This window comes from Dipodomys ordii, unplaced genomic scaffold (assembly GCF_000151885.1).
Source record: "Dipodomys ordii isolate 6190 unplaced genomic scaffold, Dord_2.0 Scaffold136, whole genome shotgun sequence".
Classification (NCBI taxonomy): Eukaryota; Metazoa; Chordata; class Mammalia; order Rodentia; family Heteromyidae; genus Dipodomys; species Dipodomys ordii.
This window is the reverse complement of record NW_012267352.1, coordinates 22,949-41,149: the sequence shown is the minus strand read 5'-3', so window position 1 is coordinate 41,149 and position 18,201 is coordinate 22,949. Positions and strand designations below refer to the sequence as shown.

Sequence of the window (18,201 nt, the reverse complement as noted above, 5' to 3'; positions counted from 1 at the left end):
CTGTTTCCCTTTCCAAAGGATTCCAGATTCATTTTCCTTGTTGTTTGTGGATTACATAGAAAAGAATACCTTGTTTTGTATTATACTTTCTACAACCAATCTCTTAGTTTATCTGAGTTGTTATGTCTTTGTTTGGTAAAATGTGGATGGAGACAGATTATCTTAACTACCACATGAGGCAAATGAAAGAAAATATACTGTGGTATTTCATTTGATAAAGGAAAAGGGGCTGCTTAAAGCACTTTTGAAAAACCAGAGCTTTGAAAATGTATAATACACTTAGTAGGAGTCAACAGTGTGTGGCAGAGAGCTCCCACGAGATTTTATATACTTCTTCGGCCAGTCAAAATTTTGTAAGGAATTGTACCTTTGCAACATTGAAGGATTAGCCTTGTGTTCTGTAGCTTCAAAGGAGCAGTGATCGGACTACAAAGAGGTGATAGCTCAGGAAGAGGAAGAAGTTTGTACTATTACATTTGTACTAACACAGAACAAGTTTTTCTATTTTTTTGGTGGGGGGGTCCGGTCGTGGGGCCTGAACTCTGTGCCTAGGCGCTGTCCCTCAGCTCTTCAGCTCAAGGCTAGCGCTCTACCACTTGAGCCACAGCGTCACTTCCAGCTTTTTTCTTTTTGCTTATGTGGTGCTGAGGAATCGAACCCAGGGCCTCAGGCATGCAAGGCAAGTGCTCTACCACTGAGCCACCTTCCCAACCCCCAGATCAAGTTTTTAAACAAGATAATCTTATTAATCCTGTGCTCAGCCTATGTGAGGTTGGTCACATTTATTCCTCATGATGGTTGTATGCAATAGATATTAATTAGTTTTGTGAATTCGTAAATTACTAACTTTCAAGAGTGGTAAAATAGTTGGTAAATAAAAGAGCCAAAATTTGTACCAACAGCCATATGATTCCAAAAGATACCATCTTGGAAAACAGGCAATGGCCACTAGAGGTTTGCAGAAATAAGCTGAGCGAACAAGTTATTTGACAAATAGATTATGAAGGGGATCAGGCATCAAATGATTAAGCACATAACTCTTCAGCTATCTTCTAACCTAGAGGTTCTGTGATTCTGTCATATTTAGAGATCACTTTGTTAATCATACTGTTTCAAAAATGAAACCTGGTAATAGAATTGTTAGAGGAAAAAAGATTTAACTGTTAGCTGTTCTTCCAACTTCCTACAAAGTCCATGAATTTGAATACCTAGCATTATAGTTACATGTTTAGCATTAATAAGGAACCATTAGCTTTTACAATACAGTAAGATGCGTGTTACTTTGTTTTTAGTACAGATTAAATTATATCTTGCTATTCTTCTTACCCATCCCTATCAAAGCTAGATGTTATCTGCACAGATGACTGCTTAGCCTTCTTATACCTGAGAAAATATTACAGCTTAATGCCACTACAAGAAACAAGACTACCAAAACCATAGCTCTTTAACACACAATACAGTTCTTCAACACATATTGCCTTGATTTTATTTCTTTTTTATTTTGTAGGTTGTTTATTGTAAAAATGCTGTACAGAGTTACAGTTACATGAGCAAGGTAATGAGTACATATCCTATTGAGCATTGTTGCCTCCTCTGTTTTGCCAATTTTTTTTCTACTAATTGCATCTTAAAAGTTTAGTAAAAACTAGAATACACATGGCATTGGTATGTTGACTCACATTTTATCAAAATATAAGTCAAACTTACGGGGATAACTTTTTTGTTGAACTAGTTTTTAGTTTATTGAATAATCCTTACAGGGTAATTTGATTACATTTATATATTCCCACTGAATCACTTTAGTTTTTTTTTTTTTTGTCTTTTCTTTTTTGGTACTGGGGATCGAACCCAGGACGTTGCACTTGTTAGGCAAGCGCTTTGCCACTGAGCTACATCCCAGCCCTGAATCACTTTAGTTTTAAGATAAAATTTTTATTGATGCTCTCTAGTCAGCATGGGTTCCAATGAAAAGGGTTATTCCAAAAATAGCTTTGACCAATTTGATTTAATCTTTATCACAATTTAAACAATTTAAATTCTTTAGTATATATTTATTATCTTCCTCAGTATTTAATATCAAACATGGGTGTAGAGAAATATTTTCTAAATATGCTTCTTACAGTAAAGTTAAAATTACTTTTCATGTTTCACTGTAGTAGAATGTTTTGATATGCCTGGCTTCTAGGATTGAGTACTTTGGTATAATACTTTATTTCTTTGTTGGTGCTCTCTCTCTCTCTCTCTCTCTCTCTCTCTCTCTACCTCTCTGCCCATCTCTCTCTATGTTTCTCTCTGTGTCTGTGTCTGTCTGTCTGTCTCTGTCTCTGTCTCTCTCTCTCTCCATTGCCTATGGTTTAAACTCAGCACCCAATGCTCACTAGACTGGCACTCTCCTATTTGACTCATAACATCAGCCTTGTTTTTTTGCTGGTTATTTTAGAGGCAGAGTCAAGCAGATTTTTTCTGTCTTTATTGGGCTCCAACCACCATCCTTTGGAGTAACTAGGATTAGAGACACGAGCCACCAGTTCCCAGTGATAATTCATTTCTTAATATATCTCAATCAAAACATTGCAAAGTGATACTTCAGTGTTCAGTGAATTTTATTCATCTTTCTATAATGGAAATAATTGGAGAGGGGATGATGAACGTAATGGTACCAGCAAGCTGAAACATAAGTTCATTCTTGGTGTAGTTTGATTACATTGAAGCTTTTAATCCTCTCAGAATATAATGATTAAAAGAAACTAAACAATGAGTTTTTATAAAGAAATGTTAAAATAAAGGTTGACTTCATAGTCTTCTAAAAGTGTGTGTGTGTGTGTGTGTGTGTGTGTGTGTGTGTTTGCATGCATGTGCTCACATGTATCTCCAGACTTGAATTTAGGGTCTGAACACTGTTCCTTAGCTTTATGCTCATAGTATTCTATCACTTGAGCTGCAGCTCCACTTCTTGATTTTGAGAAGGTAATTGGAGATAAGAGTCTCATGGACTTTCCTGCCCAGACTGGCTTTGAACTGCAATCCTCAGATCTCAGTCTCCTTGATCTTCTTAATTTTATAAGATATACATTGCATTCTTGACTACATTTTGCCCTTCTTCTCCATTCCTTTACTCTTTTCCCCTTGATCCTACTCCACTACTTTCAGGTACCAGCTTCCTGGTGTTTATTTTGTTGAACTTTGCTTTTGACTTTTTAAGGAATTACACTATTTAAATTCTCTTGAATCTACCATATTTCATTTAATACATTTGTAGACACATGGATACCATTCATCATCCTTACTTATAAGCTTATAAACTAATTCTAATTTCTAATTGTAAGGTAAATCATGCATCCTTTGTCTCTAAGGGCCTGACTTATTTGTTTCACATAAATTATTTTCTAGGTGTTTCCATTTCTTTACAAAAGATACAATGTCATTCTTTCGCATGGATAAATGCATGGATGAGTGTAGATATACCATGTTTTCTTGGCCCATTTTATTTTCCACCAGAATGGCTTCTCATAGTTTCCAAGCCTACTGGACTTCTATGTAGAATTAAAAAAAAAAACTTCATTGCTTTTTAATTTTGTCATTTTTGATAGCTTATATTCTGAAGATGTCCTCATTTTGAAGCCAAACATTGGGAATAGCATCTTATTTTAAAACCTGAGGCACCTTACAACCATGACAATCCATCTTTCTTTTTTCAGACTGAGTCTCCCAAGAGGTTGACTTGCTGTATGTTCTCCTTAGAAGGATGTATCTGCCCAGCCCAGGGACATAGGATGACAAGGATAATATAACTCCTGCCCATGAGCAGGAGCTGCTGAGGAGCTAGACATATATATAGCAAAATACACTTTTGTAAGTAAGGTGATTGAAAATTTCGGTGCTACAGAGTCTCCACGATGACTTCTAGAGTTCAGGAAAGGCTGTCTATATGATTAGCTATTTGTTTTTTAAAATGATAAAGGTCATCAGACGATAATGATAGAGATCAGATGGACAAATGGGAGGAAAGGCACTAAACAGAAAACATTCTTTCTCCTGTAGCCCATTGTCATTTCCTTGCTTTGCTATTTATATCCTTGTATGTCATAACAAGAATTTTCACATAATATAAATGATTTATTTCATTCAAATACCATAAATGAAACCACAGAGACAAAACCACAAAGAAAACATGAATAGTACGGAATATTAATGTAAGAAGATGCACATATATGTCCTATTGCACATATCGTTCTATCTCATAAAGCAGTGAATGGACATAGAAAGGTAATGGGTGGTTTCCACTAAGTTGAGGTGTACTTTGGTACTAGTATGATTTCATTTTATTAAATTATGCCAGTGGTAGACAACAAATAGTTCTTTTGATGATTTTAATGTGAAGGGAAAATTGTGAAATACGTTTGTTCAGGATGTAGAGTAAGAAAAGCCTGGTCCATTGTTACCTAAGTTACTGCTCTCCCCATTTCTGCTCCAGCTCACAGGAGTCTTTTGTAAAATCTCCTTACTGCTCTCACCTCAGTCCATCTCTACCTCCGAGTGGTGGGTGCCAAGGCAGGGAGCATGTGCAGGCTGCCATTGCGCTGGCACTGAAAGTGGTTAGACCTGACAGTAGCAAAGCTGGGTCTCAGATTAGCAGTGACCAGCTGTAATTACTGAGATAATTACTTCAAACACTGGGTTATATGCACAGTGAACCAAAGAGAGATCAGGGAAAGGTACATAGGGCAATAAGTATGAAACAATTGAAAGGAAATCTACTAATGGTGTGCCAGTGACTTCATCTACTATTTAAAGACATAGAGAAATTTTCCAGGTGCATTGTCCATTTAGCATTCTTTGGTCTTGTTTATTAATCATCTAGTGTGGGATCCTGTCAAATTTATTGACTTCACTTTTCAAATATTGTCTGTCTCACCATGGATTGTGTCTGTAGTGATATTTCTTTTCTACATACCAACCTAAAACTCTTTGTATTCTGGGCCAATACTAGCAAGAGTAATGTCACATAGAAATTAAATCAAAGTTCATGGTCCAGCCACAGCAAGTCAGCACTTTTGCCCAGATACCACATAAAGAAGTATTTATTAACTGATAAGTGATTCATCTAAAAAGACTTGATGGTGTTTTTTGTTTTGGATTTTTTTTGTTGTTGTTGGTCGTGGAGCTTGAACTCTGTGCTTGGGCGCTGTCCCTCAGCTCTTCAGCTCAAAGCAAGCGCTCTACCACTTGAGCCACAGTGCCACTTCTGGTTTTTCTAGTGGTTTATTGGAAATAAGAGTCTCACAGAGTTTCCTGCCCCGGCTGGCTTTGAACTATGATCCTCAGATCTCAGCCTCTTGAGTAGCTAGTATTATAGACGTGAGCCACTGGCACCTGGCTATGATAGTATATTTTTTAAGGAAATAATTTTTTTTTTAAAGAATGTATCCTTAGAGTTTTAAGACAAAGTATTTGTGATTCATCCATTAACTCTACCTTTGTTATATTGACAGTTTACTCCTGCCAAATAGAGGAAGTTTCATTTTTAATGATATCTAATTTGGTAATTTGATAAGACTTTTTCCCTTAATGTTTTTCAAGAACATTTTTATGTATCATAAATAACTTAGAAATTATATAAAGCTATAGCAGGTAGTATTTGATTTAATAACAAAAGCTTAAATACTGTGAATTTGTCTCAATGGTATTGTATCCTCTTAAAAAGAATTTCTTAAGGGTAGGGTTGGAAGAGGGTCCTTATCTAGCATGTATAAGGCCCTGGTTTCAATCTTGGCACAAGGAAGGAAGGAAGGAAGGCTTCTTGATTATAATGCTTTAGTGGGAACTGTCATCATATAACTCATGCTCTCATAAATATACTTTTAAAAAATTCATTGTCTTGTTTGAACTATGAAAGAATCAGTTTTGTTAGATAATTGCATTCTCCAATAAAAATCACTTGTAGGCAGTTTTTTTTTGGCCTGTTAATTCCTTTTTTAAAATTCACTTTATTATTATTATAAAGTGACCAAAAGAGGGATTACAATTACATGTCAGGTAATGAGATCAGATTTCCTTTCTTGTAGTACCTTCCATTCCCTCATTCTACCTATATTATGACTTGAAAATGGTTAAGGAAAACTGGATACATTATTGCACTTTCCTGCTTGAACTAATAGGAAACAAAGATTTACTGGGGTTGGAGTTTGATGCCTGCTAATGAGCAAAAGTGTCAGATATTGAGTTCAAGTCCCAGTCTTGGACAAAAAAAAAAAGTAAAAAATTTACTAATACTTAAGAAATCTGTATATTGCCCAAGATATCTTAGAACCTAGTGTTCATTTCAGCCTCTGATAGGAAGATTTGTATAGTTAGGGAATTAAGTTAGTCACAAAATTCACATGACAAAGACCAAAATTTCCAAAAATTTCCAAAAATTCAGACATATATACATATACACATATACATGCATTAAAAATGAACATTCCTAAAACTCACACAGGTTTCTCTTCTTACTGTTTGGTGTAATACAATATATATTTTAGACCATGCTGTATAATAAAAAGTATAGGAAGATCTTGTCCTCAGATGGGAGGAATATTTTTAACAGAGTGTACCCCTTGAGTAAATGCAGAATGTCTGCTTAATGTACTAAAAACCCTAGGAGCTTTGATCAAGTGCCAGCTGTTACATCAGTTCTGTTGGTAATCGTTCTTGCTGATCTGTGACCTCGACCTTGTGCTTCTGTCTGTGTGTGTCAAATCTATTTTAGGGATGGGGAAACCATAGTTGAGTTTGATAAGATTTACGCACCAATCTTAAAGGATGTTCCTGTATATACACTATCAACACTCGAACAATTCCAGAAGAAAAGTCAACTTTCCATTATACTTCTTATTTTGATTGAGTGGAAAAAAATTATTCTTTTGAAAAGTGGTAGAAAGCACTAACAACTTTGAAGGGCTGTTAAGCTGGGTCAAGAGAAATTCTTACCTTCTGTTAGTTTCAGATTTAGATTCTTTTATTCTTTTTTTAAAAAATGAAGTAATGATTTGGGTTCTGTGAAACTATTATTTCTTTTTAAAGAAATGTAGAGAAGAAGCCATATGTACAAAACTAGCTCAGGTACACAGGAAGGCTCTGTCTCAAAATAACATAATAAAAAGAAAAGAAAAAGTACCAGATAATGAATAGACTGTAGCACTAATAACTGTTGAGTGTATCTTTTCCTGGATTTAAAAAAATACAGTTTTTATATTTTTCAAGACAATATAGCACAATATAGAAGCATATATTGTATTTTTAAATAAAAACAAATGTTTAGGCCTTCCTATAGCTCCTTTGATTCTCTACTTCTTTTATTTTTAACTTAGAATTTCTAACATTTTCATCTTAAATTAACTTTGATTTCTTTTTAGATCGACTATACAGTCAGAGTGAAGTTAATAGTGAACATTTACTAGATAGCCAGCACAGTTTTGTTGAATCTGAGTCATATACATACCCTTCTGAGGGTAATTGAGAAAAAATAAATCCTGTATTATTTTATTGTATTAGTTATAGAACTATTCGTTTCTGATACCAGGACAATTAATTCATCTCTTAACATTTGACTATTTCCTCATGGATCATGTTAATAAGATTATATTTTACTTACTATATAGACAATATGAGATGGGCAAGATTTCTTGTCTGAATATAAATTCATATGTAAGTAAACGTGCTTGAAATTTTGTGATCCTACTGACAAAAAAAAAAGATAGTGGGTGGTAAATAACATTCTGGAATTTGGTAGGTTGGGTGTATGGCCATCTCAAAACCTTCCCTTTCCACTAGAAATTCACTAACAAGACCATAAAACATATTTGTCAGGGCAATTTGTACCACTCTGTAACAGCATATCATCTTTCTGTTTAAAATACTTGTCATTTTTATCAACTCCAGTTTGACAGATTACTTGGAATCACAAAAATGAAGAAGATCTCATAGACTTAAGTCCTTTGGTTGAACGCTTTAGTTAGTCATGCAGTAGTGTCTCCAGTCTCTTTTAGACTAGGAAATATGACTGCCACCTATTTTAGTCCTGTGAAGTAGCTGACAAGTTAAAGCTGATGGACCTGGAAGTTGGGAGCAAATTTGGCCTTGGGCAAAAATCTGTTAAATCCTTCAGGTTGCAGTAGAGAGCAGTTCGGGCAGCTATTCCTCTGGCTACAATGCCAGTGCCTTCGTTGTGCTACCTGTCTCTGAAGCATATTCATACCTAAAGTGAGAAGCTATGGAAAGGTAAGGCTTCTAAGGGCTAATCTCAAATGGTAGGACTCAGTTGAGTAAAAATGTTTTAAATAGGTTCATTTCTTTTGTTTTAAATAGGTTCATTTCTTTTTTGTTGTGCCTATTAAGTTGTATAGCCATACCTGTGTCTTTTGGTAAAGACATTTCCTCAACAGAAAGTTACTGTCTTGGGGATTCAAACTTTCTCAAAAAGATATACGCTGATTTTGATTCATTTTGCAATAAATTAGAAATGTATTCTAATACATAAATATTCACACTTATTCTTCTATTGCATTTTTATTTTCCATTGTGCCCTGGCAACACTTGAATGTTTTCCTTACTTTTCTTATTTGTTTTACATCCAACAGCTTTCTAACATTTAATTTTGAATAGAGGAAAAATGTAGTCTTCATTTTTGTTTTCTTCACTAAATACAAAGTCTTCACATTCGAATGAAGCTTTAGAATCCTTCTCTAGTCTTCACATTCGAATGAAGCTTTAGAATCCTTCTCTAAAATGATACCTTTTTCTTTCTTGTTCTATGAGATGAAGCATTGAGTTTTATTGCTCTTAATTTATTTGGCTCTTGTTTTGGAATGCTGTGTCATCCATTTGGATGAAATGCTTGCTGTTACATCCTGATTTAAATTGTTCTTGGGTTTTTGCTTCCTGTTTAACTTTTAAAACTTCTTTTCATAGCTTGACTTAAGACAACACCAAGAGTTCTCTAAATTATTTGCCTTGCATTGTATTGTTGAAATAAAAGATTCAATAAAAACGACTTTGACATAATCTTAATACTTAGATTATTTATTATTAGATTATTATGTTAATACTTAGGTTATTTTCACTTAACCATCAGAAAACCAGAGTGGTAGACTGCTACCCTTGAGCAAAAGAGCTCAGAGACAGGGCCTAGGCCCTGAGTTCAAGCCCCATGGATGATCAAAACAAATTATTATGAATATATTTTAATATAATAAAGTATACTTTGCTATTAGCAATATTGCATCTATTGGAACCTTTCATAAATTGAAGGTAAGTGATAGAATTTTAGGAATTTTACTATTTCTATCTTTAAAGTGTTTCTCCATTTTATTGTCTTAGAAACTGTATTAGACTTCTTGTCACTGCACCAAAATACCTGAGCAAAAGGAGGAAAGATTTATTTTCCCTTATAGCCTCAGAGGTCCATCATGTTGGGAAGATGATGTAGGGCAGAAAATCTTGCATTTTAGGTCTGGGAAGGTGGATCAGTGGTAGAGCGCTTGCCTTGCATGCCTGAGGCCCTGGGTTCGATTCCTCAGCACCACATAAGCAAAAAGAAAAAAGCCGGAAGTGGTGCTGTGGCTCAAGTGGTAGCGCGCTAGCCTTGACTGAAGAGCTGAGGGACAGCGCCCAGGCCCAGAGTTCAGGTTCCATGACCGGACCCAAAAAAAAGAGAAAATTTTGCATTTTGGTAGCCAGGTAGCAGAGTCACAGAGGGCAGACATTGTCTGATACTTAGCCTTCTCTTTGCCACTCTTCATTCTGTCTTGGTCCCTAACCCATGCAATACATTCATCCACATTCTTTGCAGATCTCCTCACAGACACACATAGAGGTATACTTTCCTAGTTCTTCAAAACATCGTCATCCTTTACTGTAGACATTGAGTCAGGATGATATTGAAAACAGTAACATTTTTAACTTTACAATGTTTCTTAGGTGGTAATTGTCACTGGTGAAGATCTATACTATATCCAATATCATACCTCTTTTTAGCATTTCTCAGTTACATTTTGTACCATAGAAATGAAAAACTATGATATGCAAATGTGAACAGGGATGATAATGACTTCTTCCTTTTTAATTGTGTAAGATGTTAAAAGAAATAAGTTATATGAAGAAATTTGGCTCATTCTACCCCTGAAAGACCTTTCAGTTTCGAATCTAACTATTTCAGACCTTACATAGTTTCAGAACAACTGCTTTCTTGGACATTTCATTTTCTGGTAGGGTGGTAGTACATATTGGCCGTGGTATAACTTCAGGCAAGCTCTCCAGATAACCACAGCCTTTGATTTATAAATTCATGTTATTTTTTTTAAAAAAAAACTAACTTTCCGGACAAACCCATTTTTCTCCACTGCTTCATATCATCATTGCTTTCCATAGCATGTCTGTTCAACAAAATTAATGAAAAATAGTCACCTTGACTTTAGAGTATTTTTGCAATTATTCTTCCCATCAAATTTGTTCTAGGGCTGGGAAGGTGGTTCAGTGGTAGAGCGCTTGCCTTGCATGCATGAGGCCCCGGGTTCATTTCCTCAGCACAATATAAGCAGAAAGAAAAAAGCCGAAAGTAGCGCTGTGGCTCAAGTGGTAGAGTGCTAGCCTTGAACTGAAGAGCTGAGGGACAGTGCCCAGGCCCAGAGTTCAGGCCCCATGACTGGACCCCCCCAAAAAAAGTTGTTCTAAATTTTCTTTCATATCCACTTTTCTAAAAAGTATGATAATTTAGTATATATATATATATATATATATATATTTGTGTGTGTATATATATATATATATACAGTTAGCATTATATTATGGTAATCATATTAACTTTTAAAATTTATTTGTACTTATTGATGAAGAATGTCACCTGAAAAGAAATAATATGGGTGGGGAAAAAGAAATCATTTATATTAGGAACAGTCTAGAAACTGAGGACAGATTTGCCTGCTTGATCATCTCCATTTTCTTTATAACATCTCCCCTAGTCCTTAAACTGACATAATCCCTTAGTCCTTGAACAGGTCTCCAAGATTAGGAGTCCAATAACTTCTATTGTATTGATTTATATGAGATTAGTAAATTACATATTTAGTATACCCTTGCCCTGCCATTCCTTTGGCTTACCGTGATGATCTGATTGTGTGTGTTTTTACATTTACCATTTTACTTGCTTCAGGTTCATACTTAGCCATATTTTTAGAGGAGAAGCTCATTATGTGTACAAGTATAAAAATGTATTGTTACTTTCAGTTACATTTTGAGGGTGTTAACACTTTACAAATGATTAGCATGGCCATAGACCCAATATATTTAACATTCTTAAGAGTCATTTTGTTTTCCTGGGATTTTTATTCATCTGTCTTCTTTGAAGACAGAAACTATGGTAGTCCCTGTTAAAACAGTCTGTAGTCCTTTGTAAATTGAAAAATGTACTCATTCTTTTTTTAAGAAATGAGTGATATATGGAAACTTAGGAATTATATTATTTTGAGTAATATAGATATTTATGAGTAATGTGATTAACCCAAAAGTGCTCCAATGATTTTATTCTTCTGTTTCACTTTAAGTTTTTTTGTCTTGTTTAGTCATAGTAGAGTTTGAACTCAAAGCCTCGCACCTACTAGTCAGGTGCTCCACTGCTTGAGCCACACTCCCAGCCCTTTTTGAGCTTTGTTATTTTTCAGATAGAGTCTCATACTTTTTGCCTAGGATCACATCTTCCCAAATAACTGGGATTTTTAAGTGTGAGTAATTTGTCTTTGACTTGAACTGCAATCCTCCTGACTTACACTTTCTGAGTAACTGGAATTATAAGCAAGAGTTACTATGTGTATCTTTACCTTTAAGATACATAACAAGGGACAAAGACAGTTAGATGTCACTTGGATTTTCATGTTAATCTTACTCTACTTCTTGACTCTTCCATTTATGTTAAATTGAAAAATTATTAAATATTTGGTGTGTGGTTATGTTTGAGGTGAATGTGTTCTGTTGTATCACGTACATCATGCTATATTATTTCATTGTCCTTTTTAAGCACATTTCCTTATGTTTCTTCCTAAGCACCCAGTAATATAAGGGAATAAATTCTAGTTCCCTTAAAGAGACAGAAAACTTGAAAGCAAATTTAACATCCACATTAATTCACAGCAAGATTGTCATGAATATTTAAAATTTTGATGGGTTTTGAAAGTCACAAACCATTTTTTCCTCTTTTCTAAATGTGTTGATTATGTAAGATTGTGGACTAACTCATGGACTTCCAGGATAAGGAATTATAAAGTAAATTACTAAAGAAGTGACTGATGTGTATACATGTGTGTATTGCATATGTGTATATTTAGTAAATCTACATTCTTTTGCTTACTGAGAGACCATGATTCTACTTATTCCTTAACTATTTTCATTTTTATTTTTAGAATACTGCTATTTGCATTTGATGAAGAATTAAAAATGAAGAAAGAAAACCAATATATTCGTTAAGACATCTACTTGCTACTACATACCTACATATTACAGGATTCCTCAGCTTCTTATTGGGAAGTTGATCAACGCTGTGGTCAGACTGCAATCAAGTTTACTTGCCTGTTGTCTTTCCATTGCCAGAGGAAATTCTGGTCAGAATGTAACAGCACAGCTCTGTCTAATTGCTATGGAAAGTGATAAACTGTCACTTGCTTTTTAAAGTTACATCTTGCTCCCCTCCACCACCACCACCACCAACAACAAAAAAAAACATTCTTTAAGGTGACTAGAAACCAAGCCCCTGTGAACACTTCTATTGAACATGACTCATGGAGAAGAGCTTGGCTCTGATGTGCATCAGGATTCTATAGTTTTAACTTACCTAGAAGGATTACTAATGCATCAGGCAGCGGGGGGATCAGGCACCGCCGTCGACAAAAAGTCTGCTGGACACAATGAAGACGATCAGAACTTTAACATTTCTGGCAGTGCATTTCCCACCTGTCAAAGTAATGGTCCAGTTCCCAATACACATACTTACCAGGGATCTGGCATGCTGCATCTCAAAAAAGCCAGGTTGTTGCAGTCTTCTGAGGACTGGAATGCAGCAAAGCGGAAGAGGCTGTCTGATTCCATCGTGAATTTAAATGTAAAGAAGGAAGCTTTGCTAGCTGGCATGGTTGACACGGTGCCTAAAGGCAAACAGGATAGCACATTACTGGCCTCTTTGCTTCAGTCATTCAGCTCTAGGCTGCAGACTGTTGCTCTGTCACAACAAATTAGGCAGAGCCTCAAGGAGCAAGGATATGCCCTCAGTCATGATTCTCTAAAAGTAGAGAAGGATTTAAGGTGCTATGGTGTTGCCTCCAGTCACTTAAAAACTCTGTTGAAGAAAAGTAAAGCTAAAGATCAAAAGCCTGATACCAGTCTTCCTGATGTAACTAAAAACCTCATCAGAGACAGGTTTGTGGAGTCGCCTCATCCTGGGGGACAGAGTGGAACAAAAGTCTTGAGTGAACCCTTGTCATGTGCCGCACGGCTGCAGGCTGTCGCCAGCATGGTGGAGAAAAGGGCTAGTCCTGCCACATCACCGAAACCTAGCGTTGCTTGTAGTCAGCTAGCATTGCTCCTTTCAAGCGAAGCCCATCTGCAGCAGTATTCTCGGGAACACGCTTTAAAAACCCAAAATGCAAATCAGGCAGCAAGTGAAAGACTTGCTGCCATGGCCAGATTACAGGAAAATGGTCAGAAGGATGTCAGCAGTTTTCAGCTGTCAAAAGGAATGACAAGCCATCTTAATGGTCAGGCAAGAACATCTTCAAGCAAGGTGATGGGTAGCAAAAACAGTGCTGCGACATTTCAAAATCCAATGGGTACTGTTCCTTCTTCCCCTAAAAGTTCAGGCTATAAGAACTCCCTGGAACGAAACAATATAAAGCAAGCTGCTAACAGTAGTTTGCTTTTACATCTTCTTAAAAGCCAGACCATACCTAAGCCAATGAATGGACACAGCCAGAATGAGAGAGGAAGCATTTTTGAGGATAGTAGTACACCAACCACTATGGATGAATATTCAGATAACAACCCAAGTTTTACAGATGACAGCAGTGGTGATGAAAGTTCATATTCCAACTGTGTTCCCATAGACTTGTCCTGTAAGCACCGGATAGAAAAACCTGAATCTGACCAACCTGTCTCTTTTGATAATTTAACTCAGTCCTTACTAAACACCTGGGATCCAAAAGTCCCAGAAATGGATATCAAAGAGCAAGATACCTCAAAAAATTCTAAACTAAATTCACACCAGAAGGTAACACTTCTTCAGTTACTTCTTGGCCATAAAAATGAAGAAAATGTAGAAACAAACACCAGCCCTCAGGGAATACACAGCGATGTGACAAAATTCAGTACACAAAATTATACAAGGACTTCGGTGATAGAAAGCCCCAGTATTAACAGGACTACTCCAGTGAGCACTCCACCATTACACACAGCAACCAAAGCAGACTCTCCCATCAATCTTTCTCAACACTCTCTGGTCATCAAGTGGAATTCCCCACCATATTCCTGTGGTACACCATCTGAAAACCTGACAAACACTGCATCTAACCACTTGATGGACCTTTCAAAAAGCAAAGAATCACAAGGAGAGAAACCAGCGCCAAATGAAGGTGCACAGAATTCTGCAACCTTCAGTGCCAGTAAACTGTTACAGAATTTGGCACAGTGTGGAATGCAGTCTTCCATGCCAATTGAAGAGCCACGACCTAGCAAACCGCTGTTAAGTGTAAACACAGATAAAACTGTAGGTATGATTGACAGAATAAATAGCCCTCTGCTCTCAACTAAAACAAATGCAGTTGAAGAAAATAAGTCTTTTAGTAGCCAACCAACAGGTCCTGAACCAGGACTTTCTGGTTCTGAAATAGAAAACCTGCTAGAAAGACGTACTGTCCTCCAGTTACTACTGGGAAATCCCAATAAAGGGAAGAGTGAGAAGAAAGAGAAACCATCCCTAAGAGATGAGAGCACCCAGGAGCATGGAGAGAGAGCTTTAAATGAACAAATATTGATGGTGAAAATAAAATCGGAACCCAGCGATGACTTACATATTCATAACACCAACATGCACTTGAGCCATGATGCCAAGACCACCCCGTTCTTAGGGAGGACTCCCTCCATGCAGAGAAGCGCAACTGCCTTACCTGTGTCCGAGGACTTCAAGTCCGAGCCTGGTTCACCTCAGGACTTTTCTTTCTCGAAAAATGGTCTGTTAAGTCGATTGCTGAGACAGAACCAAGAGAGTTACACAGCCGATGATACAGACAAGAATCATAGAAATAGTGAACTGGCACCTCCAGAATCAAAGAGTCTTTGCACCGTTCCTAAGAAAAGGAAGCTTTATACTGAGCCATTAGAAAGTCCATTTAAAAAAATGAAAAACAACCTTGTTGATGCTGCAAATAATCACAGTGCTCCAGAAGTACTCTATGGGCCCTTGCTTAACCAGGAAGAGCTAAAACTGAGCAGAAATGATCTTGAATTTAAGTATCCTTCTGGTCATGCTTCCACCAGCGACAATGAACATCGGAGTTGGGTCAGAGAGAGCAAAAGCTTCAATGTTCTAAAACAGCTTCTTCTCTCAGAAAACTGTGTGCGAGATTTGTCCCCACACAGGAGTAACTCTGTCATGGACATTAAAAAAAAGGGACACAAAAATCATGTGACCAGTAGCAAACCTGAATTCAGCATTTCTTCTTTAAATGGACTGATGTACAGCAACACTCAACCCAACAGTTGTGTGGATAGTAGGACATTTCCATACCCAGGATTGATGAAAACTCCTGTGAGCCCTTCTTTCCCTGAGCACTTGGGCTGTTCAGGGTCTAGGCTAGAACCTGGGCTTTTGAATGGGTGTACCATGACTAGTGAGAAGGGGCCCATTAAGTGGGTTATCACAGATGTGGATAAGAATGAGTATGAAAAAGACTCTCCAAGACTGACCAAAACAAATCCAATACTGTATTACATGCTTCAGAAGGGAGGCACTGCTGTTACCAGTCAAGAGACACAGGACAAGGACATCTGGAGGGAGTCTTCATCTACTGAAAGTGTCTCACAAGTTACAGTCAAGGAAGAGTTACTTCCTCCTGCAGAAACTAAAGCTTCTTTCTTTAATTTAAGAAGCCCTTACAATAGCCATATGGGAAATAATGCTTCTCGCCCACACAGTGCAAATGGAGAAGTTTATGGACTTCTGGGAAACGTGCTAACAATAAAAAAGGAATCAGAATAAAATGTAGCTGCCATCATCCAGCCCCAGATCTTTTTAAAACTAATTAGTATGAACTTGAGATCTGTATAAATAAGAGCATGATTTGAGACAAGCATGGTATAATTGAAACTTTTTTTTTCATTTTGAAAAGTACTGGTTACTGGTGATGTTTAAATATGCATACTAATTTTTGCTTAACATTAGATGTCATGAGGAAACTATTTGAACTAGCAATTGGTTGTTTAACACTTCTGTATGCATCAGAGAACAACTGTGAGTAGCCTATGAATAAAATCTTTTGTAATAATGAATAAGAGGCATAAATTGAAATGTAAAACTCCATCCTAGTGGATCAATGCATTTTGCTGCCTTTATGAGGGTACTTTATTTTGCATCTCAGAAGTCAGTCTACATAACATTTTTAATGTCCAAACAGTTAACTCTTTAAAGAATAATTATTAAATTTTAAAAAAAAGCTCTGATTCACCTCTCATTTTCAATTCAAGAATAAATTAGGAAAAAACATACATTTTTCACTTTTGCTAAAAAAAAACAAAAACAGAAAAAAAGAACACATTTATTTTTAACTCTTGGAGGTGGTTTTGTGGTTCTCAATGTGTCTGTTCCACCTCAGACCTTTTCAATATATATTTCTTTAAAACCTTGTACTATTTAGTAAAAATTGATTACAAAAGAAGGCAGTTTGATAGATCCTTAAAAAAAACAGGCAGATTTCCATTTTTGTATTTTAACTACTTTACTAAATTAATACTCCTCCTTTTACAGAATTTGGAAAGTTAACACTTATCTTCAGGTGGTTTCCTGAATTGTTGACTATTTATGAATTTGTTTTTAATAAAAGCAAAATGGTTTTTCTTTGGACAATTTGCACCATCTCTTGTAAAAGTTCTCACCATTCCTATGGTACCTTGTGAGTCTTATGAGCAGGATTTCTTAAAGCTGGACTCAGACCATCTATCTGTATTGGAATCATCTGGAGCACTTGCTTTAAAATGCAGATTCATAGGCAGCATCTCAGAGCTACAAGCACGAGGATCTCTGCTAAGTGGATCTGGGACTCTTCCATCTGCGTCTTAGCATGCTCCCTAGGTGTTTCTTCTGCATACCGATGATTGAAAACCATTGCTATGACTTTTCTCAGAACATGGGACTGTAAAACTATTTGATGCCTATATTTTCCCCAATACAGCTACACATAACTCAAAATTTGCATTATTGTAGTTCCTATATTGCTGTTCGTTTTGTCTTTGGAAATCGGGTTCAGAATACTTTTTATGAGAAAAAAATTGGGTAGAGGGGACAACTTTCATATCTGGCTCAACATCTCAGGAAAATCTGTGATTATTTATGTGTTCTAATGAGTAACATCTACTTAATTAGCCTTAGGGATGGAATAACAGGGCCACTTACCAAACTCAGGTGATTCCAGGATGGTTTGGAAACTTCTCCTGAATACATCCTTATCTTCTATTAAGACCATTGTCCTATGAACAATGCTGACAAATATTAGAAGCATTTAGTTCAACCTCAAGAAAGGCACTAAAACTGAGATTGACTAAAGCAAAAGAACAGAGGGCACTTATCCATGACAGAATGTACATTCCGAATGTACAGTCACTCCCCTGGATCTATTCCTTCTAAACAATGACGCAAAGAAAACTGACAGTTATAGAACATTATTGAGCCACATGGGATTTCATTGTGGAAATAAATATTTTTAAGTTCAAGTTTTACAATCCATAGTTGACATATATACACACACAGACACACACACACGTATTTTTGTTTACAATTGTGAACCAGGTAAGCAACTGGCCTGTCAAAAAATTACTGTATAGGCAATTATTAATGGGTAGGAAATTAAAAGTTGTTCTACTTGATGTTGTTTCTAAGATTTTTTATATTAAAAATAGACATTTTTTCCT

The 18,201-nt window shown here is 36.3% G+C and overlaps 1 protein-coding gene across 2 annotated transcripts in view; it reads left to right on the top strand.

Annotated features, from left to right (window-relative positions):
- The window catches only part of Nrip1 (nuclear receptor interacting protein 1), a 73,211-nt gene extending 56,232 nt beyond the window's left edge, over positions 1-16,979 (top strand). For both annotated transcript variants that reach the window (XM_013031044.1, XM_013031045.1), the window contains exon 4: positions 12,435-16,979. In XM_013031044.1, coding sequence (XP_012886498.1) covers positions 12,803-16,276 — 3,474 coding nt within the window. In that variant the 5' untranslated portion in view covers positions 12,435-12,802 and the 3' untranslated portion in view covers positions 16,277-16,979. The remainder of the gene's footprint in view (positions 1-12,434) is intronic.
- The last annotated feature ends 1,222 nt before the right edge of the window (positions 16,980-18,201 follow it).